General features: G+C 37.0%; 1 protein-coding gene across 1 annotated transcript in view; it reads left to right on the forward strand.

Annotated features, from left to right (window-relative positions):
• The first annotated feature begins 16,211 nt into the window (after positions 1-16,211).
• Positions 16,212-27,259, forward strand: part of edil3a (EGF like and discoidin domains 3a) — a 54,671-nt gene continuing 43,623 nt past the window's right edge. Inside the window, exon 1 of the mRNA XM_077715629.1 lies at positions 16,212-16,545. Coding sequence (XP_077571755.1) covers positions 16,215-16,545 — 331 coding nt within the window. The 5' untranslated portion in view covers positions 16,212-16,214. The remainder of the gene's footprint in view (positions 16,546-27,259) is intronic.

The following is a 27,259-nucleotide window of genomic DNA, read 5'->3' on the forward strand; positions in this document are numbered from 1 at the left end:
TTGGGAGGAAATATTAGCAAATAGGTACATTTAATTACTACTGATGTGAATGGATGGATTCGACATCTATCACCACCATAGCAGCCAAAGGTATAAAGGTATGGACGTCCTAGATGGGAGTTTAATGATACAACAGGAAAACACGCCAATTTGCACAACATCCATACCATGAGAGAGTATCTAGAAAAAGTAATATCGCACATTTAAATAACCTTGCTTAAAATAGTGGAAGGTGTCATTAATCTTCATGTCATTGCCAAGGATAAAAGAGAGACATAATTAGAGCTAATAGGAATTTCATTTCTCACTATACTCCAACCCCTCATTTAGTGCTGATGATTCATTTTGTCAATTAGCTTACCAAATGGGTAGCATATACTCCAAAAGCATGCAACAATTATTTCAGACTCAACGGCTGCCAGTGATGGTAATAAATATTGCCATTGTATATATATATATATATATATATATATATATATATATATATATATATATATATATATATATATATATATATATATATATATATATATATATATATATATATATATATATATATATATATATATATATATATATATATATATATATATATACAGTAAAAATAAACTAGACATCTATCACCTTTAAGAGCGACCAACTTGTTGCCATTTACACTCCACATCGGAATAGAACCTTGTGAGACAAAAGCAACTGCTCCCATAGCAAAAGTGCACAACCCCAATCATTTATCATTCCCTGAAGCTATTGGACTACGTCATCCAGTCATGGATTTGCTTTTTCTATTCTTTGTCTGGGAGATCTTAAGCAATTTCAGGGTTGGCTGGCTTAGAACACGTGTTTTGCCTGAGGGGAGTAATTTAGTGGGGAGTAGTACGAGAGTACAAGTACAGGAAGTAAGTCCTTAAAAAATGTAAAGGCAGATGCAACACAGACTAATTAAAGTGAAATTTTATATTACCAATCTCATTGATCCTACTTAATCCGGAACAAATTGATATAAATTGCCTTCATTTTGTAAATTCTTCAACATAATTGACTGAAGCCATAGTGATGTCATGTTAATGTTAAAGAAAGATAATCGCACCGATTTTTTAAAACACCTATTCCTTAGAAATAGCAGCTTTAACAAGTGGGTGAGAAGATAAACGCGGAACTAATGAATATACACCAACACCTACAGAATATATCACCTTTGGTGTTGTTTTCAAATTGCTAAATAATTAACACTTAGCAGATACATATTAAGTGATATAAAACGTGAGGATGAAAATGCATTGGAAAATACAGAATTTAAAAAAACAAACATGAAATTAAAAAAAAAAAAGAATTGGACCAAAATTGCAAAAATAAGTACAAATAAAATAATTAATATACTGGTATCCTGGTAATCTGGTAGTCCTGCCAATTCTTTATATTGTTGTCCAATATTAGAAAAATTAAATTGAGTTTTTCAGGATTGTTAAAATCTCTTTCTGCTGGAATTAACATGATAAAGGTGTTGTAATAATATTTATAAGACCTGTGTGAATAACTTAGAAAAAGAATGATTTCTGTGCTCTGCCTTTAATTAACTGCATCACAACTCTGCCAAAAAAAGAACACCCAAGTGTGCGGTACTAAGATTCAGCATGAATTACTACACTACATTGTACAGCCAAATTTCTTCATTTCTCTCAATAACGTGTCCTATTTTTTATTCCGAAGGGATTTGGCAGCATCTTGAATACCCCACTTACAATGTCATATTTCAACATCTGCGCAACGGAACGTGCAGCAGCAGAACGCATGAAAACGATGAGGGAAAAGGCAGGTCAGTAGAGATTTTTGTAGTGAGGTAACATTAGCATGCCTTTAGAATTTTCTGTGCATTAGACAGAATGCCTGAGTGCTTATCTGGGTTTGTAATATACTTGTTACACACATTAACAAGGTTTTTAGGCTTACATCTTAAGGGCTTATTTCAGGCTATATCAGGAAATCATTTATTAAGCTATTAGGTAATGCTTGGGAGGTGTCATCTTTGATGATTAGATTTTTTTTTACCCTTTGCAACATCTTTTTTCAACACACTGCCAAGACTTGCTTGATTGGGGTAGGAGGTGCTAGGTTATTTTTGATATATTTCTATACTATAATGATACTTTTATTTAGTGTAGATGTGTTATGCTGAAATCACCAAATCAAGGTGAGAATAGTGTAAAAAAAACAGGTGACAAGATCAAGGCTGGATCCAGCATGCTAAATGTTTTAATTTTTTCTTTGGCCATTGGAATTAACCTTTTTTCTTTTGGCTTGCTAAAATTCAATTTCATTTAAATTTCTTTAGTCCTCATTGTCTTACAAATGGCAAAACTCTAAATATTAACTCTTGAGGGATAATAGCCTAGACAACTAAGGGGGTAATCTTGTGTGTCCCCAAATAATTTGTTTCTTGGGCGTTCACCCACATTGCACATAGCAAAGATCGGGCCTTTATGACGTCAGACTTTGAAATCAGTGAAGGACAACTGTCACGTTCGACGCAAGAAAAGTATCTTGAATAGACAATTGGACAACTTCAAACAGTATACTAGGTGTTAATATGCAAACATGTGTGACCAGACAACAGCAAGCAATAAACATGGTAATTCATGGGAGGGTAACCGACAATTATGTGGAACCAAAGGCAAGTCAACAGCTTATAATATTGTGCGCACGTTGCACCAGTTCTCACAGCGGGTATTAAACAATGAGGTGGAGTGCTGAATCGCAGTTGGATGCCTGCTTCCGCCTACAACATATAAAATATTAAAGGTCTGTTTTGATGACAATAACACTCACTTCTTGCATTTACATACAAAGTGTTTGCCGTCAATGTAATAATGCTGCTGTTTAAAGGCATAGTGATGTATTCCAGCCTTGGCCACTGCTGATATCTGGGTTGGAAGCAAAGTTTCTATGTCATGTGAAAAGTCTCAATAATGACATTGTGATAGGTTAACCAATAAGTATTCCCATATTCACCTTTCAATAATGGAGAATATCAATTTATTCTTGCAAAAAGAGAATCGATCCACACGCGCCTCTGGTCAGATGATTCTGAAGACCCCTATGTCTCTTATGCTAATATATTCATAAGATTTAAACAACATGCATCACAGAAGTCTAAACATTATTTAGAGTCTCATAACAATTTGTCTCAGTTCTCAAAACTATTGTAGGTCTGTCGAATCTTCCCAAGAGAGATTTGATGTGGACCATCTTGAGAAGCTATGCTTTCCAAAACAAATCCACAGTTCCCAAAAGCTTTTTTTTAAACCATAATCAGAAGCCGATAATAATTTTCCGTTCTCTTGCTGTGAAGCATAGTCTCGAGAAGTCCAGGTGTTATGGAGAAGAGACCTACAAAGGTGTTTTGGTTAACTTTAGAGCGAGCATTTCTTTTGCAAGAGATGTATTAATATGCCTTGTATTAATGTCACAATTATAATAATGATGAACCTAACATTCCTAATAAGCAAAGCGTTCATATATGTACTGTTTAATATCTGAAATAACACAAAGCGTACTTCATTGCAAGCACATATATAATATTGACTATATTTTAAGCAAATATATAATAATGATGAACCTAACACATTGTAATACTGAATACATTAAAGAAAATTATGTACAAATTCAGGATTCTTTAATAATCAGGGAGGCTGTGTGGTACAGTATGTAGTGAATGTTAGTGTAGTGAGTCTGAAAGAAAAACATCCTCACGTATACAAAATACATTTATTAATTAAGAAAAGAACAACATTGATCATGGCAAGAAAATAAACGATATAAACAAACAATGAAGATTTAAAGTTAACTAATTAATCGCTATGTCGTTTTCTGTTTCTATATATTCCCTGTGAGTTCATAAAATGTGTCAACCAGTTCAAAAACATTGCAAGAATACCAACTAGTATCTGAAGATTTACAGTGATTGTCAATGCACAAGTGTATTTCCCCTTGTACTTGTGTTTCCTTTGATATATATCCATGTAGCCTGCATAAGCATGTACATAAAACATTTACTTTTCTTGCCACTTTTACCAACTCAGCTCATTTTCTCCATCAAGACACTTTTTCATCTTGACCGCTTGACACCCACCAGTCAATCAGAGCTTGTTTTATGGATGTTTCTTTTTTCCCAGAACAGTATGACATGCTATAGACAGCATATAAATACAATCTTTGCTCATTTTCATGCCTTAATTAACTTCCCGATCCTCTTCGACTCACACCCTTTGTTATCAAAAGAGATGTTAGGGGCCGTTAGTGCACCATTGCTTTGGCATATTTAGAGAACAATATGCAAATTCATCAATTATGAACATGTCTTTATCCCACTTCTGACACTATATTGTTGTTAATATTTTTTAGGGGCTCGTTGAGGATTACGGCAGCACATCACTTTTGCAAATGTTCTCTTCCAATAAGGGGGTGGGGGTCCTGTAAAATGTGTCCCTTTATCTGCCTCTTCGTGAAGTCTTTTTATATCCTCATTTGTTGATAGTTTAAATAGTGTAACCATGTTGTTTAGTGCATGGTAGTTAGTATTAGCATTTGTATTAAAAACAACCATTGACGGCCATAGACATCCGCATTCATTGTGATTGGCAACACTTCTAAACTTATTCACCGCCTGTGTATCTACAAGTACAGTTTTCATAAGATATTTATTGTGGGAATTAGTATCAAAAGAACGCCAACCTTTATGCAAAAACAAAAACAGTGATCGACAGCCAATATATTTGGACTGGGATGACATTCCAAATGATATATTGGATGTCTCTCGCTGTCAATGGTAGCTAACAAATTAATTCATGAGATAATATCAAAGCAGATAAAACTCTAGGAAGGTTGTTGTTCCATTATTAGTTATAAGGTTGGTCATATGTTACTGTTAGTGGTCAGTGCAAAAACTGTTCATTTTTAGATCTGATTCGTGCATCACTCTCAATGGCAGCCAAAGAGTTAAGTGGAGTAAATGCAGTGATTGTTTTGTTGAAACACGAAAAAACACATTAGCTCAAAGTTAAAGCTATCTGTTAAATTTGGACATGCTGATTTTTTTTAGACTTTCTCCTTCTTGTTACGCCCCCTCATTTTGCAATAAATGATGCATGAATTTCAAGAAAGAGCAGATTCTACATTATAATAAAAACCGACCTGCTCCAAATGATACATGATGATCCAGTTGTACCATTTAAACATGTAATTTCAAAATCCCCTTTAATAGCACTGCATGTGCCTGTTGGTAGGCAAATTCCCCTGAAACATGTTTGTGTGAGCACCAACCCCTAGGAAGCTCTTTCATAAGAAGCCCCCTCTTTTCTGGATTGAACATATGAAGCCTCATATGATATCATGGGACTTCACAGCCCTGAAAAGATGGAGTCATTTGCATATCCCACATCTCCTGTTTGCCTGACTCACATTCATCTTTAAAGACAGCCTCACTTTTTAAAAAATATATAAGTGATATTAACCTAGCCCCGGTCTAGAATTTAGAAACAAATGGTTGCGTTTTCTTGTCTGCAAATTGAAGGCCGGTGTCCTGTGTAAATATTGGGTGCTGAATGTGTGATTGTAAGCACAAAAGGCAATGCAGGGTTTGAGACTCAGCACTTTAACTTTGCACGATGGGCTGCATTTTTACAGTAGATTAGAAGGGTTGAAAGTAGAGATACCATTTGCAAAACACTGCTACTTTTTATTGGTGACATTGAGATCTCCAAATACTACCATTCCTGAACAGTAGTTTTACTGAATAGGATATCTGTTCTTATAAGTAATAGTTACTGAAAAAAAGACCCAAAGCTAGCTCCATCTACTTTTATACAGGACTGATTGTATTTCTCAAAATGTCAAACCACTGCTTGCTTTCATCTTCACATATTATGGCTGCTGGAATTAAATTGGACATTTTTGATAGGTCATCTTCAAACAGGGATGCATTTTAATTTTCTTAAACTCTAACTGCAGTGATATGAAATTTTAGTTGAATTATCACAATAGAGATGTGACATTTTACATGCTATAATTGACAAAACAATCTATTATACAACAGTGAGCAAAAAGACCGTAAAAGAAAATCTATTCTTAAATCCAAATATTCCTCTGAACATTTGTTCATGGTTTCTTATTTTAGAAATATTTGATTTTAATTCTCCTGGAAAACCTGTATCAGAGCAATAATTTGTATTTGTAGACTCTGGACATCAATATGAACCCAAGTCCTGTTAACTAACAGATGGCTGGGACATTTTGGATGGGCACCCAGACCACTGCCTCTCTTCCAATGTCATTGAAATGCAAACAAGTGATTAAATGTAGCACAAGGATACCACTGAATCACAAACAGGCGACCTAACATGCTCAGGCCGTTTCAATCATTCCCAACAAACCCCAACACTGTGATTATCCATAGGTCACCATGGCATGTGTTCTTCATTCATGTCATGCCAATTATACGTTGTGACACTTTCTCTCTGGTGTTTGTTAACATCCCACAAATGTGAATGAGTGGAGACAAAAACCTTATAGTACAAAGATGTAGCAGCAGAGCTCTGTACCTTGTACCATAATATTAATTTGACTAAAGTGTCTTAAAACTATAGTATTTCATTTAATCTATTACATGGGGGCGTGGGGCTATTACTTTTAAGAATTCGATAGATTGGACTCATACTGAGGCCCTTTTCTTTGTAAAATAAAATAAATAAAAAGAGCAAGACACAGTTTTCATCCCATTTCGTTGTTGCCCAGAAAATTGTAATTCTACTTGGTTAAATACTAGTATTTTTTTCGCACCAACAAATTAAATTGTTTTAGTAGAAAATGCCGGTATAAGCCTATTTTTTTCCCATTCAACTGAAGGATGAATTTAGTAAGTCAACAGAAGGAAGCGGAGCAGCTGGCAGGTTGTCTATTCTATTTTTATTATTAGGAATATTTTCAGCCGCCTGATGTTGTAGTGGTTCACTTGCCTGGCTTCGGTTCGAACAGGTGCGGGCTTGAGTCCTACTCTAAAACGGCTGTGAATGGTCATCTGTGTGTGATTGGCTGGCAACTAGTTCACGGTGTCCCCGGCCTGCTGCCCATAGTTGACTGTCTTGAGGCAGATGTGCTAACCACTCTTTTGCCAGGCCCTCCTACATCTGATTATTTACTACATTCTGTGGAAATTTACACAAAAAATAATGTTATCAGCATGAAATACATGTATCTTTTTTTTTTACAATATTAAAGTAAGTTAACTACTTAACTATAGGATTTGGATTTGTGCACATTGATGGTTATTGATTAGTACATTTTTTGGAGCAGTCCTAGGTGGCTACAAAGTTTCATGAGAAAAAACTAAGTTGGCCCTCCAAATGTTATGAAGTAGACAGTTCAAATATTTTTGTTAACATACGTTTATACAAGGAGTGCAGGTTAAACTACTATGGAAAATACCATAAATCATTCTCTGACAAATGTTTAAAATGCTTCTTTCACCGACATGTATTTCTTATAAAGCATGCAAATGGTCATCGTTAATTATTCAAGTATGCAGGTACATTTAAAAAAATACTTGAGATGCTCAACACAACGTCTGGAGCTTTTGTTTGTCTGGTTAGTGCCATTTGCTCACCCCCGGAATGTTTTCGTTTCCATGGATACGAACGTGGGTGCTGCTGTTGGGGACTCAAGGGAGACCTTTTTCTTACTCGGGTTCTGTTGCATTAAGGGCGTACGTTCACCATTGCAGTTGTGGTGCTGTTCTTGGAAAGGGTGATCATTTACAGTCTAAAGATGGTGATTCAAAATCCAGCCACCGTAGGATTTTATTTTATTTAAAAAAATGTTTGAAAGTGTTGTACTTTTATCATTTTATTAATTTAAAAGCAGTCTTTGCTATTGAAATCAATTGCTGCCTGCTTTTACATTAATATACAGACTTTGGTTATAATGTTACCTATTATACTACTTTGGAATGCACTTAGCTTTATGGAATGTATAAAATGTACATGCTTACAGACATTTAGTTACATTAAGCTTATGTGTATATTCATTCATTCATTTTCCATATAACTTATCCTGACATGGGTCCCTAGGGGTGCTGGAGCCTATCCCAGCAAACATTTATTTGGGCAGCAAATGGGACACCCTTTCATTCTCATACTTATAGGGCGATTTTAAAAGTTCAACCAGCCAACCATGTATGAAATTATGTAAATTCATTTTTTTGCTGTGAGCAGTCATGATACAATGAAAGTTTTATTTTTTAAGAGCCACTAAAATAAAACCTAACTATAATTTTTAACATTTGTTGATCATGCTTAGGAATGTTTTTGACAGAAATAAAAATGACCTTTTCTGAGAAACAGTGAACTTTCCATCCAAATGAAAGAAAATTATAATACAATTTTGGAAAATTTGATCCAAATCTGCGAAACACATTTTGAATTTACAGTACTAGTTGTCAAGCCAAAGTGGATGAATGTGCTATCTAATCACAATCCCAGCATCAGACGAATGGATCAGCGGCAGGTGGCGCTAGTCATTATCACCTATTATTTAAGCCAGCTGGAGTTTCACGTTGTTTGATCGGCTCTCAGTTCACCGTTAGTGCCTTCTCGTGTTTTTTTTTTTTTTGTATACTCTGCTGGTTACCTGATCTCCGATTTCGCCAACGCATTGCAGACTGCGCGGCTTTCGACCTCTAAGCCCGTTTACTGTCCGGCCTGACCCACACTTTGTGCTTATGTCCAAGCTTGCCCCACTATTGTGTGTAGCATCATTGATTCCCTGCTCCGCCCAGGGTCGTCTGCCCATGACTGTAACACTAGCTTTTGCTTGAACATGTGTGCAATGTTTAATGCCAGCAACAAACAACTAAATAAAACTTTTTTTAAACAATATTGTGCACACGTCATAACTATGTCATCTGTTACTAATTGCCTGGCATTAATGGCAATGGACGTTCTATTCGTTTCAACTGGGAGAGTTGTTTGCAATCATTTGCTGGTAGCCTTTCCCAGTTCAAACGTATTGTACATCCATCATCGTCAATGGTACTGAAACATGATCACTCGTCAAAGGCAGTTACAAACATGGAGCTTGTTCATGATATTGCAGTGAGACAGTTACTGGGTCACAGCAGAAAAAAAATAAGATAGCTCATTTTTAGAAGGATCCTAAAATATAATTGCAAAGCATTTGTGACAACTGTGATGTTAAAGATGACGGTGATAATATTTACGTCTGTCTTATCATTGCCTGTAATTCACACAGTTCATAGACAGCGCCTGAGTTATATGTATATATTGTAACACTTAAATATTACTGTTACAGGCCGTCCTTGGTAAGAATACACCAAAAAATGATGACAGCGATCATAACACTCTCCCTATTAAAGTATAACAAATAGCTGGTTGAAAAACCAAAATCCCACAAGGTAATTTTCAAATCGCTGTCAATTTACTGATCCAAATACACAGGCCAATGAAAGTGTCATGTCAGTGGCCACCTAAAGCTCTGCTTAACCTATTGATTGATCAATAGTTATACCCAAGTACTTGATAATGGAGAGCGATTCATCTTGGCTATATTTTCCGGGCTTAAATGAAAATTTATCTCACAAGGCTCTCACCTCTGAAGTCATACTGAAAATGATACATGTTAGATTAGTTCTGCTTCAGCTGATTTACTTCAATGAAAAGGCAGCTCCTCAAATGCTTCTCTTTGGGGGAACATGCAATATCAACACCAGTTAAAGCGATGCCTCTGTATCGTCCAAATAAACAAAGGCATTGAATTGTTCAGCAATTGCAAGCAGTTTCTTTAGATTGCTTTTTCCCACTATATTTTTGTATGAATAGTACCAGATGGCATGAATATTGTCAATCTGTGTGTGCCCTACGACTGGCCGACAACCAGTTTAGGGTATAGTTCGCCAAAGCAACGTGCGATAGGCTCCAGAAAGCTGCTACGATAAAGATAAGTGGCCTTGAAAATATACTGGAATTATTACCTGACAGTAACATATTAAAAGTTAAATGTGAAAATCCTGCACATTTTATTTGACCTCAACACAGTTATAGTAGATATTCAGTTTCCATTTTTTTTTAATTTTATGAATTTGTGAAGTGTTAGGTCAAGCCCATACAATTGCACAGCAAGTTGTATTTGTGAAGGAAGTAATTATTTTAATGGTATTTTCCAGCCGTATAGTCATTAAAAGCTTGTCAATTTTCTACAGACCAGAAACAAAACTGTACACAATTGTTTTTCTTTCTACTCATGAAAATGTGGCTATAAGGGGTCACTTTGCTCAAAATTTGCTCATTTTCTAACCTTGTAGCGTTTATGGAAGCAGGACATGCCTTCAAACTTAACCCTTAAGCATTGTGTGGTAATACATTCCTTTACTAGCCAGTCAATTTTTCTGTTGATTTAGGAGCTTTCTGGACGACTCCCTGTTCATTTTTGGTCACCTCATATTAATCTTGGATTGTTCGAGCATTTCAAAATCACTCCCAGTTGATCTTGGAGCATTTCCCTGAACTACAGTTAGGAGACCCAATTTTGCTTTAATATATTTTTTTCTTTTTAAATTTAATATCTTAGTGTGGCGGCCTGGCGGCTCGAGTGGTTTGGAACGCCGTCCTCACAGCTCTGGGGTCCTGTGTTCAAATTTAAGTCGGTCCACCTGTGTGAAGTTTTCCATGTTCTCCCTGAGCCTGCTTGGGTTTTCTGCGGGTACTCCACTTTCCTCCCACATTCCAAAGACATGCATGGTAGGCTGATTGGTCACTCTAAATTGCCCCCAATGTAAATAATACAGTTAATCCCGAAGTTTAAAAAAGACAAAAGTAATTGAAAATAAACTGCTAATAAATTATCACGATTCACTGCCAGACTTTCATGTTCAAATGGATTGGACGTCTATCACAGTCAAATGGCCAATTCACTAAGTTTAAGAAAACATGGACTTTTGTTGACAACTGAACTGATACAATTCAGAAAAGTGGGAGTTAAGAAGAGAAAAACAGACTATTCAGCATTTCCAGACAATTATTAAAAGTTTCCACAGTTTGTGGTGTCTACCAGATTCTTACTTAGTCATGCCAGTGGTGGAAACATTGTATTGGTCACACTTAGGGGTAATACCTCTATTAGTATTGCAGATTCTGGAAAATGTTCCACTTCAATTTGCAGAATGCTTTTAAAACATATCTACAAAGCTCGAGTTTTGTCGTTGCTGCCTTTCAAAGATGGAAATCCTGCCAGCCAGTATGAAATGGCAGAGAGCGTTTTGAAAATGTGAGATATGAAATGTCTATGTTAATGCCAAGTAGCAGTCTGGCATGAGCTCGATGAGAGAGAGAAATATAGATGCTTACAGAGGGTAAAATAACTCCACTGTGTGATACAAAGCAATATTCTCTTTGGAATTAATGCACTGTCTTTTCTCCAAGAGCATCTGATTGAGTGTTGCTTGCCTTCCTTACCCACGCTTTTTCTGTCCTCCTACTTTCTCCATCCATCTCCTCTGTTTCCATCTAACTCACCACCACAAGCAGCAGCGGGAGGAGCAACACACTTTCCTTTCGCCTCAGGCTTTTGTTAGACTGTATTTGTGGCGAGTCCATGGAAAGAAACAAGACTCAAGTCAGGAAGTTTGATTGGGGAGGACGACATGGAAAATTAGACTGAGACTGGATAGTTATGAGAAACTTGAGTGAAAAACCATTATTAATACTGGCTAAATTAACATTGATAACATTTTTGTAATCCGATCATTTTGGATTAAATTATGGTCGGATGCACTTTTTTAATGGACCCTGCAAATATGGATCGGATTTGGACTTGTGCATTCATGCATCAGAGTTTTGATTGGAACAAATTAATTTCACATGCACAGATTGAACAAATTTTCTTGCAAGAGTAAATAAAGGCAGAAGACGCCCAGCGAGCGTCAAAACATGGCTATATCCCTTTTGCCTGTTCCAAATAAAACCTTGATTTGAATGGGGGAGATCAGGTCAGAATTTTCCAAATGGGTTCTATACTGGAAACATTTCTGCCTAACAGTAGAAACCAATTGATAGCGTGAAGTCTTATGCTTCAGCCATATTACATGATTATTTAAAATGTATCTTTTTTGTCGTTCCTGGTGATCACACTATCATATTAAACAGCATGATGTCATGATACTGTTAATATTCTTACAACGGGTGTGTGTTGACACCCTCCAAGACCAGACCCTGCCAGATCATTGCGGACTGGCGTGAAGAGCGCAGTATGACAGCTGCTGTCGTGGTGAAGCCGGTCAAGCAGCTGTCAATCAGTAATGGAAAAAGACGCACTTTGTATCATAATATTGATGGTCGTCTGCTCTCTCTGCTTGTATCAACACATTTGCTCTGTACATGATGGAAAAATTGGATTCACTTTTTATTTTGCCTGTGTGGGCTGGAAAAACACAAATAAATGTGTGTCCTGATCCGCAGTCAACGTGTAGGTGTCACACGCCGCCAGTAAAAAAAAGTGAAAGCAAGAGCGCGCCACTAAGAGTACGTATGCTGGTCACGAAGTTACGCTATTGGCTAGTATTCCTCAACAAATAGTAGCAACATATACGACATGTCACATTAAGCAGCATGACAACCAGACATTGTGATAAGCCTATGAAGTGGTTCTGAGGCATTTGTGATGCCAGATCAGCAGTGAGTGGGTATGTTACAGTAGACGAGGCGTTGTACTCCTGAAGGGACAATTTTTAGCTCCATAAACATTGCAACACGTGATGTATGCTGTAGTGTGCGTGCATGTGGCTTTGCGGTTGATTTAGGATACAGGTGTCAAAATGGTGGCCATGGCACTAGATTCATTCATTTTCTTTTCCACTCATCCTCAAATGTAAATAAATAAAAAATATAAGAGAATATGCCCTTTTAAGATGCTCAAAAATAGGATTTGGACAAATCTTTATGTCTAAAAGTATTATATCTGAGCTGTGAAAAGCTGTGAAAACATTGCATGTCAAAAATTTGCACACCTCACTTATGCAAAAAAAAAAATAAAGCTTTAGTGCCGTGCAAGTTAAACTTTTTGAGAAATGAAAATTTGGTGCCTCATCTGAGTGGCTGAAATAAGAAAGAACAAATGGTAAATGAATCAAATATGAGAAGGTCACTGTGTTTTCCAGCCCGTTGCTCATCCTAAACGGTTCCCCGTGGATCTTAATGAGGATGCATGTGCACTGCACAGGACTCTGGTCTGAGTTCAGCCAGTGACGTAAAAAAAAAACAAGCGAAGGGCAAACAAGATGAGGAAAGTTGAGTTAGAGGAGGGACTGATGTTTCAGATAAACGACCATGAAGGATTTAGTGCGGATACATAAGGGACTAAACTCGGTTTATGAAGTGGAAGGACGTTAAGGGTCTTCATTGTTGCTCTGACAGAAACAAGCGTCCAATGGGGATTGTTTTATTGCTTGTAACTGCGGAGTCAACAAATGTTTACGTAGGGTAAACAATACACCCTTAATCCAAGTCTTAACAAAGAGTCGGCACACTGAAGCAACACTCCATTTTTAGCATATCCTTTGCGGATCCATGAATTGTAACCAATCCCATTAAAGGAAGGTTATTTGAAAGTTATTTGTAATTATTAATCCTGCTTAGCGAGAGCAAATTACCCCGTTTCCAGTGAAAGCAAAGGCAGGAAAATCTTAAACATTTCAAGGTAGGGTTATAGGAATAAAGGTGCTATCTCATCAAGGTGATAGGGATTGTAACTGGCCAACTGGGATGATTTATTAGACTTGACTAAGTGCATAAAGTTAGAGGTCTATATCTACATTAAACAAAAGGACACCCGATATCTTTCATGATTCATGAAGACGAGGTTGCGAACAATTCAAGGTCAGACAGATAACTATGTGATGGTAGATGATGTCCTCTAAAGTCAACGCTTTACTCACATCCATTCTAAGCCTTGGCATTTACTATGAGCGAGATGAATAAATGAATGGCAAATTTGATCAAATGGATGCACTGGATGCAAAATGGATGAAGTATGATTGTTCGTGTGATGAAAAGCAACTGTTTCAGTTTGTTCTCTTGTAAGTAAACCCTTGTGAACTTTCAATTCATCGCAGCCTTTAAATAATACAGGTAGGTAATGAACGCTAATGAAAACAATAACTCTATCTGTAATTGTTATGCTTTACCTAAACTGCAATTACAGCGCCTGTTAATGAACATGGAAATGTGAAACAGCAAAATAGTCTGAATCATTTTCCATATTGTGCTAATATTGTGGTCTATACAGAAGCAACTCTGTCTACAGATGCAGATTATAATACAAATGAAGCATATATGTCATATTTTTCATCAATTAGGAACCTTCAAAGTGCCTCAAGTCTGGACTAATTAGTTAATTAATAGTGACAGTCCAAAGTATACTTTAAGCAACCACTTTTGTACAATTTAGAGTCTTCATTTACCCTGAAATGGATGTTTTAAGAATATGGAGGTAGATGCAAATTCTACTGATAAGGTTGCGAGACTTATCTTCTCGGTTAGATCAAATTTAACCATGACAAATTCTGTCAGCACACCCCTTGCTTGAGCCAGTTCAATTGTACTTCATTTGCTAACAGCGTGCAATTTTATTAGAGCTGATGCTCTACTATAAAGTCATATTTTTTAAAATGAGGATCGATTTTGACCAAGTATGTGTGTTCTAAGGAACAATTTTCACTCATCTAGGCACTTCAGGTTTAACCATGGAACTGCAGGTTATTAAAAAAGGTCACAGAGCGGCTGAATTACTGATGCTGTATGTATAGTATAAATAGTAATGCATGATGCAAAGTGGTAGAAAGAAAATCTTAACACAAATCTGCACATTTTGAATTGTTAAGGTTACTGGATCACTCTAACCCTAAATATGTCCATTTTACTCTAGCTATGTGATTCTAGTGTCTTTTCTTGGACAGCTGGAGTACATTCTGACTAAGTTAAGTAAAAACTGGCTTTGGCAAACATTATAAAATTATGCATATCACAGTAAGATTAAGATGCCTAAACCTTCAAAACAAATGTCTATTTTTTAAAAACAATAATTATTGTAAGTGTACCTGCATGGGGCAATAAAAAAACTATTATAGAATCTGAAGGGGAGTTTCCATACACGAAAACATGCATTTTTTAAAATTAAATTTGAATTTTCCCAGGAAACAAAAATAACTGTACTGAGATAAAACTGATTCCTAAAAAAAGATCACACTCATACCTAAAGGCAATTTAGTGTCCAACTAGTTTACCATGGGGGATGGAAACCCATACCTGTCAACTGGTACGTTCTCGCCGTAATTGGTACAACTGAAAGCCCATTTTTATATTGGTACGCTGTACACATGAAAATGGTACGCTAAACGGTGATTTTGAGAAAAAAAAATAAATTAAGGCACTTTCTAGCCATTTTTCACCATCCGCCATTGTTTCTTCCCGGAAACGCATGTCTGCCAAGTGATATATGTACCGGCGCCTCTGATTGGCTAAAAAAAAAAGATCATGATAAACATTTCGTTTTGTAACACTTTCACCATGTGATTTCCGTTTCCTGTTCCCTTGTTTATGTTTACTTTCATGTTCGTGATTTTTTACAAAAAAGTAAAGTGGTAAGATTTTCCATGTATTTATACATATATGTAAGGGCGAAAACAAAATTTGGTAAGATCACAAATGGTTCGAGGTTGACAGGTATGGAAACCGGAGTACCCGGAGGAAACCCACGTGGGCCCGGACAGAACATGCAGACTCCACACAGGTGCACCACTCAGCCGGTGGGCCACTTTGATGGAACAAATTATTGATTTAATTAATGTTTTTTAATTCCTGCTAGCCCACCCACTTAAAATCGATTGGCCTTCTAGGACTGTAAATGGAAGATAATGTGTTATCGCTGAATCATTTTACATGCAGAACAAAAAATATATTTTTAAAAAACAACATCAAGATGAAAAACAGAAAGCCTTCATCAGTTTTGGAGGCCAAAAATCGCATCAATGCAACATTAATTCTTATTGTTTAAAATGTCCTCAGTCAAGGTTGTTTCACTTGATCGTGCTTTTGCTTCTCTACATTTATTGTGGAGGGACAACCGGAAGTACATACGAGCTAACTTGACGCTTTTCAATGAGATTTGCGCTCAAGCGCGCACCTCTGGCTCCACTCACTGCGGTAGTAGCGGGTCATCCAGACGGGAAGACAGCGTGGAACCAAGCTCCACTTGTCCCGACCCGTCTCTTCACTCCACTTCAGGACCCAATTAAACAGGACATATTCATCACCTCCAGTACTCTCTTTGAGGCCGGCGAGCGGAGAACTTTTGTTGATTTCGTCGTGATTTTTTTCGCTCCTATCTTTGACGAAGACGCTCGTGCTTTCTCACTGAGAGACAGGATGGGACCGCTCCTCCTCTCCATCGCCCTGTGCGTGAGCGCCGCTGTCCCGCAGCATGTGATAGGTGAGTGGGAAAAAAATAAAAATAAACAACATCAGCAACAAAATAACAAAAAAGAAACACTGTATATTGAACGGAAGCCTCTATTTTTCGATTGTAAATAGTGATTGTGCTTGAATCCTGTGCGTAATTGGAATTACACTGCATTGACCTATGCCTGTATAGTACCCCATTTCCTCATTATTTTCAAGAGAGTCGCATCAAAGTAAGCAAGGAATTTACCCCGGGTTGCTTAGTTCTCAGCCAACGGGCTGTACAAATGCACATTTCAGGACGAATACTCTGTTATGGTGTACTTAATGGGCTTGGTGGTGCCCCTGGTTAACAAACTGTACAGACAGAAAGATGTGTTTTAATACCATTTAAAATTGGGATATTTGTGCAAAAAAATAAGGGTTATTTTGATTGAGACTTCCTTTTTCAAAAGGTAGGTTTGAGAACGACACACAATGGAACAATTATGTTTAATTATTGTGTATATGAAGGCTAATGTTTTTTTCACACACTATAGGTCATTATTTCATATTCTGTGCTTCTACTCCTGCATTTCTCCAACAAATCCATTGTCATTGTTTTGAACATCCTGGAACCCATTTGTGAATTTTACAAATTCCACAGTTCTCTCATAAAATAAATGAATAAATAAAAGTAATATGAAATAAAACAGACAAAAAAAAACAAAGGGGGAAAAACAACCAAAAAAACAACAACAACAAAAAATGAAACAAAAATGCTCCTTGTATTTCCGAGTCTAACTTTAAAACAGTTCAGACCATTTAGAATGGAGTCACCAAGTCTCCCTCCTCAAACTCACTTGAAACAAATGATCAACTCCTCAACAATCTCCCCACAAGCCTGATAACAATCTTGATTATTTGATTCAGGTGTGTTGGAGAAGCAATGTATGAAAACCAGAGTGGTTAGATGCCCTGTAAAGGACAGGGTTGTTGCCTCCTGATTTAAACATATTGGGACTATTTTTCACAACAAAATTATGACTGAACACATAATGGATCCATTCTATTTCCTTTTATTCAACATTGACATTATGCTACTCTAACACAAATATATTCCATCGAATTGTTATAGAATATTTACCTGCTTAAGCTTGAATTGAACCCTCCTTTTCCATCTTTGCCTCCTAGTTGCATGGTGACCTGACGCTGTAATATTTCTAGCGTGTATTTACTAGTCTGTGCAAGCCAACCTGTGGGATTTGCTGTAGAATCACATACGTAGCATAGCCCTGCGCGGAAGTGGGTCATGATAGCTTTTCCATCTGTGCACATTTAGTAACATGCATGCCTCAGGAGTCACACAAGCACAGGTCCTGAGGCTCACTTAAGCCTCTCAGTGTCAACTGTGTGGTCGACTCATGTAATGAACTCATGGTTGATGAGTTATCCTAATTAATCATCGGTGTTTCATGTTTAAAAACTAAGTGAAGCTGTTTGGAAGTGTTCCACCAGTTCTGAACAAAATCCTATTGCATGGAACCTTGGCCTCATTAGGGATTCTCTCTGTTGACAACCTGCTCATGCTTATTCTTCGCTCGAGGTGGTAAGTGTCCTCTGAGAGACAGACGTTAGCAAACACCCTTTGGGGAATATCATAGCATGTCTTTGTCCTCCAGAGCAAATTGATGTTGTGGAATCGTTCGCCTTCAGGTGAAACAGACTGCATTGTTTTGAAGCGAGCATGTCTTTCCCTGCTTGGTTACTGGTGCCGAGTTGCACGTATTGTTTAGAATCCTGGCTGTCCAGCTGCACAAGGCGGCACAGGACGGCACCCATGAGCCCCCAGTCGGCGAGTGCAAAGATGCTTTTATGCTTGTTTAGAGAGGCAGTTTTAATGAACATTATGCGTCCTTTGATAATGTCTGTGAAATCAGAGTGTCTTAGTCAAACAACAGCAATCTGGAAGGGTAATGTTGCATTTTTTTGTTTTCGTTTAATTGTTGAGTCATAGCAAGTAGTGTGCTGTTCGACACTATACGGGTTGCTCGACTCATTGGCTTCTATTGACGCGGCTAGAGTCCAATCCATTCTGGGTGGACTGGCTGTGATGATTTGCTGTCAGCCTAGCTCAGTTAAATTGGATAGGACGTCTAGTGCTGTGAATGGCAGTCAATCAGTTAAGCATCCATTACCATACAGATCTTCATTGTTTTTGGGGGAGGATAAGCAAAAGACACTTGCAGATTAACGTATTTTAGTCTGAAGCCGGATTTAGCACAACCACAATGAATGTACATTGCAACTACAAAATATAATACCAATACCGATATATCGGTACCAATGCAGCACTAAAAATGGAGTGTTACATATCTGGTTTCCAACTGCCGGACTCCCTACCCCAGATACGTGTTAGCTGCACATGCTTTCTTAAAAAATGCAGCACTTGTCACCTTTTCCAAAGCTTATTATATATTCCAATTATCCTTTCCTGTGAATTTCTCATGAGTTCATCAATGGTAGACGTCCAATCCATTTTGAATTGAATTGAATGCCTTTATTGTCTATATACAAGTACAATGAGCTCCACCATAAGGTGCACATAAATAAAATGATTTATATACAATAAAAATGAAGTGAGGTAAAAAAAAAAGGTGAATAAAGTGGTTTACGTCACGTTAGGTAGCTGTGGTGTTTTTTACATGCAAGTATCAAAGTGCAAGATAAAGATTTGCAGTGCTAAGACTGAAATAACATTTCGAGAACATGCATTTTACATATACAATGCAGTGACCATACTTAATTGTGTCTAGATTAGGTCCTCGTTGCAAAACTCGAGTTGAGCATGGTGACATTTTATGGGAAGAAAATGTCTCTGAGTTTGTTTTGGCTGGTATGGTCCTTTAGTGGCAGCCTAGCGGCGCGAGTGGTTTGCGTGTCAGCCTCAAAGCTCTGGGGTCCTGGGTTCAAATCCAGGTCACAATCACCTGTGTGGAGTTTGCATGTTTTTTTCGGGCCTGCGTGGGTTTGCTCCAGGTGCTCCGGTTTCCTCCCACATTCCAAAAAACATGCATGATAGGCTGAGTGGACACTCTAAATTGCCGCTAGGTATGAGTGTGAGTGTGCATGGTTATCCGTCTGCTTGTGCCCTGCGATTCAGGGTGTCCCCTGCCTCTGGCCCGGAGTCAGCCGGGATATGCTCCCGCACCTCCTGCGGCCCTATTGAGGCGTTCAGAAAATGAGATGATATAGCCCTACTTGCCAGACCTTACATGCTGCCTAGCAGGCTGAAGAGGTGGAATCTGGGATTTGTATTGTCTTTTGTGATACTCTTTGCCCTTCCTAGTCACTGGGAGTTGTAGATGGCGAACAAGGAAGGTAAGGATCAGCTGATGATCTTTTCAGCTTTAAGTGGAGTGAATTAATCACTATTAGACATTTGAAGTGGGAGAATAGAAGCCACCACCCCTCCCATTTCACGTGTAGTTAATGGTAGCCAGTGAGTTAAGCAATGTATGAACTAGCCATGACATCAATGACTTTACATTCAAGTGAGTTTGCAGGAATTTAGTATAAAAAGTAAAAAATATATATAGTACAGTATATATATAGTATAAATATTAGTTTTCAATATATGAAAATCCAATGGGGCTTACGCTTGCATTTTTTTTGCAATACGTTGTCATTCTGAAGTGGAATAAAATGACTGATATCTCAAATAGTGGCAGATGAGAATCTTTTGATAAGCTTATTACATTTAAGCAAGTGAATTTCATAGTTTAAGTACAGGTGACTTTGAATAAGAATGACTTGTGGCTGACCTCTACCGTGGCCTTCACTCTGCTTTTAAATGTCACGGTCTTCAATCAGTTGAGAGAGGTCATGCCACTGTCAAGATCTCCTGCCATGAAACTCAAAAGAAATCAAAGCCACTTATTGAAGGACAAGTCATAGTTAATGGCTAATCACAATTTATGAGTCAATCTTCACAACGCGTTCTCTCATCAACGATCAGTGGGTTCACTTTGTTCGCATAACTTGATTCCAGTTAGGCTTTGGAGGAGATTTTGTTTGTGGGTGATGTTGACAAGTTAATGGATACAGTGCTATTTGTCTTTGTGCCAGTCATGGCTCTGTTGTCATGCCCACATTTCAAGCTTGACTGATTAGAAGGACACCAGACGGACACTCATGGAGAATGCAAGGACACATCCGGAGAAAGTACTTATCAAGGGACTTTAATTAGCTCCGAAAGGAACACGGGTGAAATAAAGTATTGTTGGAAATATTGGTCCTTATTAGTTATTGCTTACTGATTGCTCTGTGAGTATTCAAAATAGGAAAATAAACTTGTATTTTGGAATTCATTGCTTTGTCAGTTTGGCTATTAAATTGAGCTGTAAAGTATATTTTTGCTTATCAACCAAAATAGCTAGATTTTTCTTTATAGAACAGAATAGTGAGAGTTATGAGAGGTTACTTCAGCTGAACTTATTGCCTGCTATTGATGGCAATAACAATTGACACATCTCAGTCAAATTGAATATTTATTTGAATCTTTTAACTGTAGAAGATCATATCTTCGGCAAATATTTAATGCAGTAACCGGTCCTAAGGCAGTGCAAGGTCATTCCTTTCAATTCAGTCACAGAGATTAATTTTCTCATACTTGAAGTGTCCAGGACTTGCCTGCACAATGAAGCCGTAGAAGAAATCCAACACAAATGAAAAAAAAAATGTTTAACATATTTGTATTTTAAACAGAAATAGGTGATCTTAGACATTTTCAGTGACCCAAACAAGTTTTCTTCTCCTTAATTTTGTGGATTCATCCACAATTTCCTCCTGTTTTTGCCTACAGAAATGCAGGTTTGGAATCTGGTGATCACCAAATTCATCATCGGGTACTCTCATGTCTTGCAATAGACGGCAGAATTTATAATTGACATGATGATTTAAAAATAATAAAGAAACCAAAGGAACATTTAGTCCTAACAACTGATGTGATGTCCTTTCTATATTTCAAAAATTAAATGTCAATACGTTTTTGGTCTGGACTGGAAATATTATGAGGCATTTATCACAAATGTGTGATTATTGGCATCCTTATTTGAGCGAAGTACAGTTTTCCGATTGCAGGAGGTATATTTGGGATTGCAGTGCTAACGTTTATTATTTTGTTGCGGTGTCAGAACAGTTTCAGACATCCCCTACCACTGTCACCCTGGGGTCCCTCTAAAGAAGATCAATACTAACAGAATTACTTAGCAAAACGTGTAAAGTCTGCAAATTCGAGGACAAACACTGCTGCTAGGATTTATCTCAAGAGTTAATAATACTAGAATATGTGTTTAGATTGATGATGTGTTTTCTTGAGTTTGACTGATATTTACGCATTTTGGCGACTAAAGAAAATCTTGGACAAATGACACACCATTTATGACTACAGTTTACAAAACCATTACAAAAAATTACAAAACCATTTTATTTTATTCATCATGCTACACTTTGTAGCTATTGCCAACAAGTAATTGTTTTAGCATTGTAGAAAGCCACAACTGACATGCCTGCTCAATGATGGAAAAACACTCACAATGTTATGGCAAAGTGCATTTCATTGAAGGGTTATTTGGTATAATGGCATGAGGCATATGCCGTTCATTGCAGTTTGATGGACAATTTATCAAGCCAGGCTATCTCCGGCACAGATGTTACGAATTACCCTTGAATTTCATAAAGCATTTCTGGCTTTCCTCTCTATGTCCTTGATAAGTAAATTCTGCAAAGGACAACTGCTAAAACCCAAGCTTGAAATAAAACATAAAGAAAGAATAATCATGTCCACTAAGTTATTGCACTCAATTTATAGCATAAAGGCCAAGGATTCCAACAAGCTATGGGAATGCTTACTTGCAGGTATAAAAGGGGTTGAAGCTGCTAAAGGGACTATCACATGGTCACTGTTGAGCTTTTAAATTAAACACACCCTCATGCAGTGCGGTAAGGGTAGCCTGGAGCTCTCTCCAGCCAATAATAAAAAGGAAAAAGTTATCTTTCATTGAAATCAGTGTTCTATGTTTTTAAGTGGTGCACATCCAATCTATTCTATCTCATTCAGATGCATATGACCTCACCTACAAGTTTGAAATCTGTCACTAAAGCTACAGAAGTCAAAGCTTTCTGAGCAAGTTTTCATTGAGCAACTGAAACATCGCAAACAATTTTCAATCTCGTGTAAGGGGGCAACGGTTGTGTCCTACAATTGGCTGGCAACCAATTCAAGGTGTCCGCCTCCTACTCCTCATTGTTGGCTTGTATTTGCTCCAGAACCCATGTGACCCTTGTGAAGATTACTGGAACGTAAAATGAATAAATTTCTTAACAAAATTCTTTCTGCTGGAATACACTTGATCAAAACCTTTTCTTGCGCTTTAATGGCATTTCGTGGAGTTCAAATCCCCTGAGACGAGTCATGCAAACAGACTCATCATTTGGCCAACAATAACATTTTGGATCAACACTAAAGTCTTGATCTATTTCCAATATTTCATAATCATGTTTGTCACTGTACAATGCAGAATCAACATTTGATGTTAGTGATTGTTAGTTTTATTTTCCCAAAGCATCAATCTGATTTCAATGGGTACAATAAATAGCTTCGGTGGAAGGAGTTGTGACATATTCTTCATGAGTGCAATGCTGCCGCCAACTACTACCATTAGGAAACTGGTCATATATCAAGATTATCACCATATATATTTTTTTATCAATGCTTCATATGAAATCAATGTACAGAATGATTGAGCAGCAGTTTCAGCAGAGCTTGTTTTGAGAAACAGTCCATGTGGGAGACCTTGTCTGGTAGAAAGGTACAAATGATGGGAGGTGTCCAACTTTGTAATGAGGCTAAAAAGGCTCTTCTGGATCATGAGCAAACTAGGGCATCTGTAATGAGCTTTGGGGTAGGGGAGAGGAATGACTAGGGCCCTAGGGCTGCAGAGACGTGTTGTGAACCTGAACATTACCTCAAGCAGTAGCTTTAACTCTGTATTTTTGGGAAAATGAGTGAAGTGAGAGAGAGAGGATGTGTAAATCAGAAATGATCTGACCGGAGGTTTTAGTGTTTAATTCGTTTATTTATTTTTTTTTAAATATTCTTTATTTAAACTGGGAGGAAAGACTAGCACGATCAATGGCAGCCAATGAGTTAATCACGTGACCACCAGGAAAATCATGCCATTTTCCACTGTAAGTTAATCAAATGCCCCTTTGTATAACTAATGGCAATCACAGGCAAAATTTCATTACTTATAATTAAGGTCATACTAAACTATACCAGTGCACATGTAATACAACAAAGCAAATGTTAACACCAAAGAGATTTGATGCTAATTTTTACGCTTTTAATTTGCAAAACACCATTCACAATCACCCCGTGATGTATTTTTGGTACCATTACTGCTCTTGTAAGAGATAGAAATTCCTTGAGATTGTTCTCCCTTTTTTAACTGTACCTAAACTGACATCAGATAATTGTACCATTGGACTCACATCATTATTGATTAAAAATGTAAGGTATTTATTGAAACATATCTATTTGATGTCTTTATACATGGTTTTGATTAATTAGTTTGAGCTATTCTTCCTTTCATTTTACTTCATTTTCACTTTTAATAAGGCAGCAACAAATTCAAGCTTTTATAGAAAATCTGAGTATTAAAGAAATGCTATAGGGCACTCATTTAAGCACTATGGAGGAAAACAATACAAAAAACAAAACATCAACAACAATAAAATCCCATTTGATGCATTAATATGTGGCTAGGCTTGGTGGTTTTGTTATAATTTTCTTAATTTTGACTTGTCTTAACATTTTTTATTCGTGCATTTATTAGTACTAATTAAAAGAAAAACTAAAAAGATGACTATTAATATCATACGAGACCACGCCTGTATACCAAATGTTTATATTGTGGCCTATTTAAACCAAAATGTAATGTCCACAAATCTGCTGCCGTTAATCGGATTAATGTAGACCACTTTAGCTTTATATTATGTACCATTTCAAGTTTGACAGCTAAAACATTCTATTTGTATTCATAGGCAGAGAGCTCCATTTTTTTACTGCTTGTGGACTTTATATGTCGCAACAAATACTTGGTTGGCACACTTCACATCTCCTTTTCTGTGTTTGAAAAGAATATAAAACAAGGACACAAACGTACAAGTCAAAAAATAACTAGCCTGATTCTACAGGGATAGTGAAGTAGATTGCAATGCTCTAATCCCAGCAGATATATCAAAGGTAACAAAAACTACAGCAGAGGTAGGAAAAAAAACATAAGAGAATTAACAAATCAGAATTTCAGCAAAATATTCAGCAAAAATAGACATTTAGAGTCAGCCGGTAGGTGGACTGGAGCGTAGACAAAATCTTAACAGCCAAAAGTTTTGACTCTTTTAATACACTCATATATTTTTATATTTGCATAAATGCTAAAAAGATATGAGGGATGGTTGAGGAGCAATTAGTATTTCTAGCATCATAACAACCTCTTTGTGCAATGAGTCCGAAGACTCCGAAAAAAATATTATGTTTTTGGTTTTTGAAATTAAAATGTCTCAGTCAATTTTCGGTGATGTCGACTCCTGATGTGCTCATAGTGTGAAAATGAAATGACGGTGGTCTTATAATCTAAAGAATATTTTAATGAAATCATTCTTCCATTGAATGCTTTGCGTCAGTGTGGGTCTGGGACCACTGATTGATCAAAATATTATGCCAGTTCATTATAGTAGCTAACCATTCAATCTCAGTTTATCAAAGGTGATGGTAAAATGATGTAAGGGTGTAATGGTAGTGAAATCTAACCAAAATTTGGCTCTAAAGGTTTTAGTTAATGCATTCATATTATTAGTGGACACTAAGAGTCGGCTTTGCCGCATGTCTGAGCTGTCTTCCATATTGTGCTCTGTTCGTAATGAAGACATGCATATCTATATTTCGAAAGCTCCTTAATTGTCAGAATGTAGTTTTTTATCAATGGTCAATCTTTTTTGTCATTAAGTGATTTTTTTAAATACAGTCCCCTTATCCAGGTTGTTCATTTAATTGATCTGTTTGCAGTGTGTTTTTCTTTTTTTCCTGCAGGGTTTCCTTACATATTATAGCCTTCACTAAGCATTCAATCTCGTGTTCTGAACTAACAAAAGCACATTCACTGGAGCCATTACATCCAATTACAAACACTCTTAGTTTCACCCCTTCTTTTTCTTCCAACACCAACTTTGTAGAATACTTAGCAACATTTTCTCCCCCTTGGGTAGATCACAATATGCAGTTGGAAAGGAAACAATGGTCCCCTGTTTTTTATATTTGAACATTTTGCTTTTTTCTGCTCATTACTCACGATTTATCATTTTGACATTTTTCAATTTAAATTTTGAGAATTTTTCGGTACTGGAAATTTCTAAAATGTAATATAGGAATGCATATTTTCTCACAGATTATGTTGCGTTCCCAGGCCCAAATAACCACATTTGCTACATGATATCCTTGCTCCTTTCATGCAGTCAAATTTAGTCTTTGAATAAAAAAAGAATGTGTTCTGTGCATTTTATACAACATTTTTGCTTATGCTTTATTTATATTCTGGTTCATCTCCCACACCATCCATTTCACTCTTATAGCTTTGGAATCCAACTGCTTCTTGGTGATTAAAGTGCTGTTTGCAGGTTCCATTTTGCTGCTCCTTAAACAAACATATTTGTATTTTGATGTATTTGGTTGGAACGTACTTATGTTGTCTGAGGATCAATTCGCCTAATCATGCTACTCCAATTACCGGCATACGATTGCATTTTATTGACCCTTTGTCACAATGGTGTCAATTACTGTACTTGTGTATACTTGATGTAGCCTGTACTGTATGAAAATTAATCAATAATGACCCACATAGAAGCAATGAATTATTTGGGTAACGGGCAAATCTTAACATGATGTTCCTCATTGTCTGTTTTTGCTCAATTTCCTTTTACTTTGCCATCACTCAGCAGTGGCCGCTCACTGGTTACTTCAGGAGCCTAATCCAATTCAGTTGGGTCTATCTCTGTGGAAAGAATCTTGTTCATGAATTTGAAATAACACAAAATTTCATTTTTCTACTTTGTAATAGTGGATGAACATTTAAATATGACTCAGTAGACCATTCAGTGTCAACCATTTTATCATTGCTGGAGCTATTTTAGCCAATCAAATATGAATACCCCAGATTCCACACCCTCCTTCATTATTTCAATAATTCCCATTGTCAATGGGCCAGAAACCAAATTAAATTTTTTATCATCACTATCAGCTCTATTGATGATGATAGACTCCTTATCATCTCGCTCTTAAAAAAAACTAAATTAAAAACCTGCTCTATGAGTTTATCAATTGTCGACGTCCAATCAATTTGAATTGGTGGGTAGCAATATGAGTTAGTAACAAAGAAATGCGGATGTATCTTCCATTACTATAAAGAGTAGTGCAAAATCAAAATCAACCCGTGACACAGAAAAATTTGACTGTGGTCATGCAAAAATACGTTTTGATATTTGTCACAATCCATTTATATTGGGGTGTGAGTTCCCTAAAAATAATCGATCCACTGTGTTGTTGGTTCTGTCAGTCCTAAGCAACTTGGGTTGCCTGGCAGTGTAGGGGTTCTCTCACCTGACTTCGGTGCGGGCAGCCATGGGCTCAGTTTTCCCTGGTGGCGGTA

The sequence above is a fragment of the Stigmatopora nigra genome, chromosome 4 (assembly GCF_051989575.1).
Source record: "Stigmatopora nigra isolate UIUO_SnigA chromosome 4, RoL_Snig_1.1, whole genome shotgun sequence".
NCBI classification, from domain to species: Eukaryota; Metazoa; Chordata; class Actinopteri; order Syngnathiformes; family Syngnathidae; genus Stigmatopora; species Stigmatopora nigra.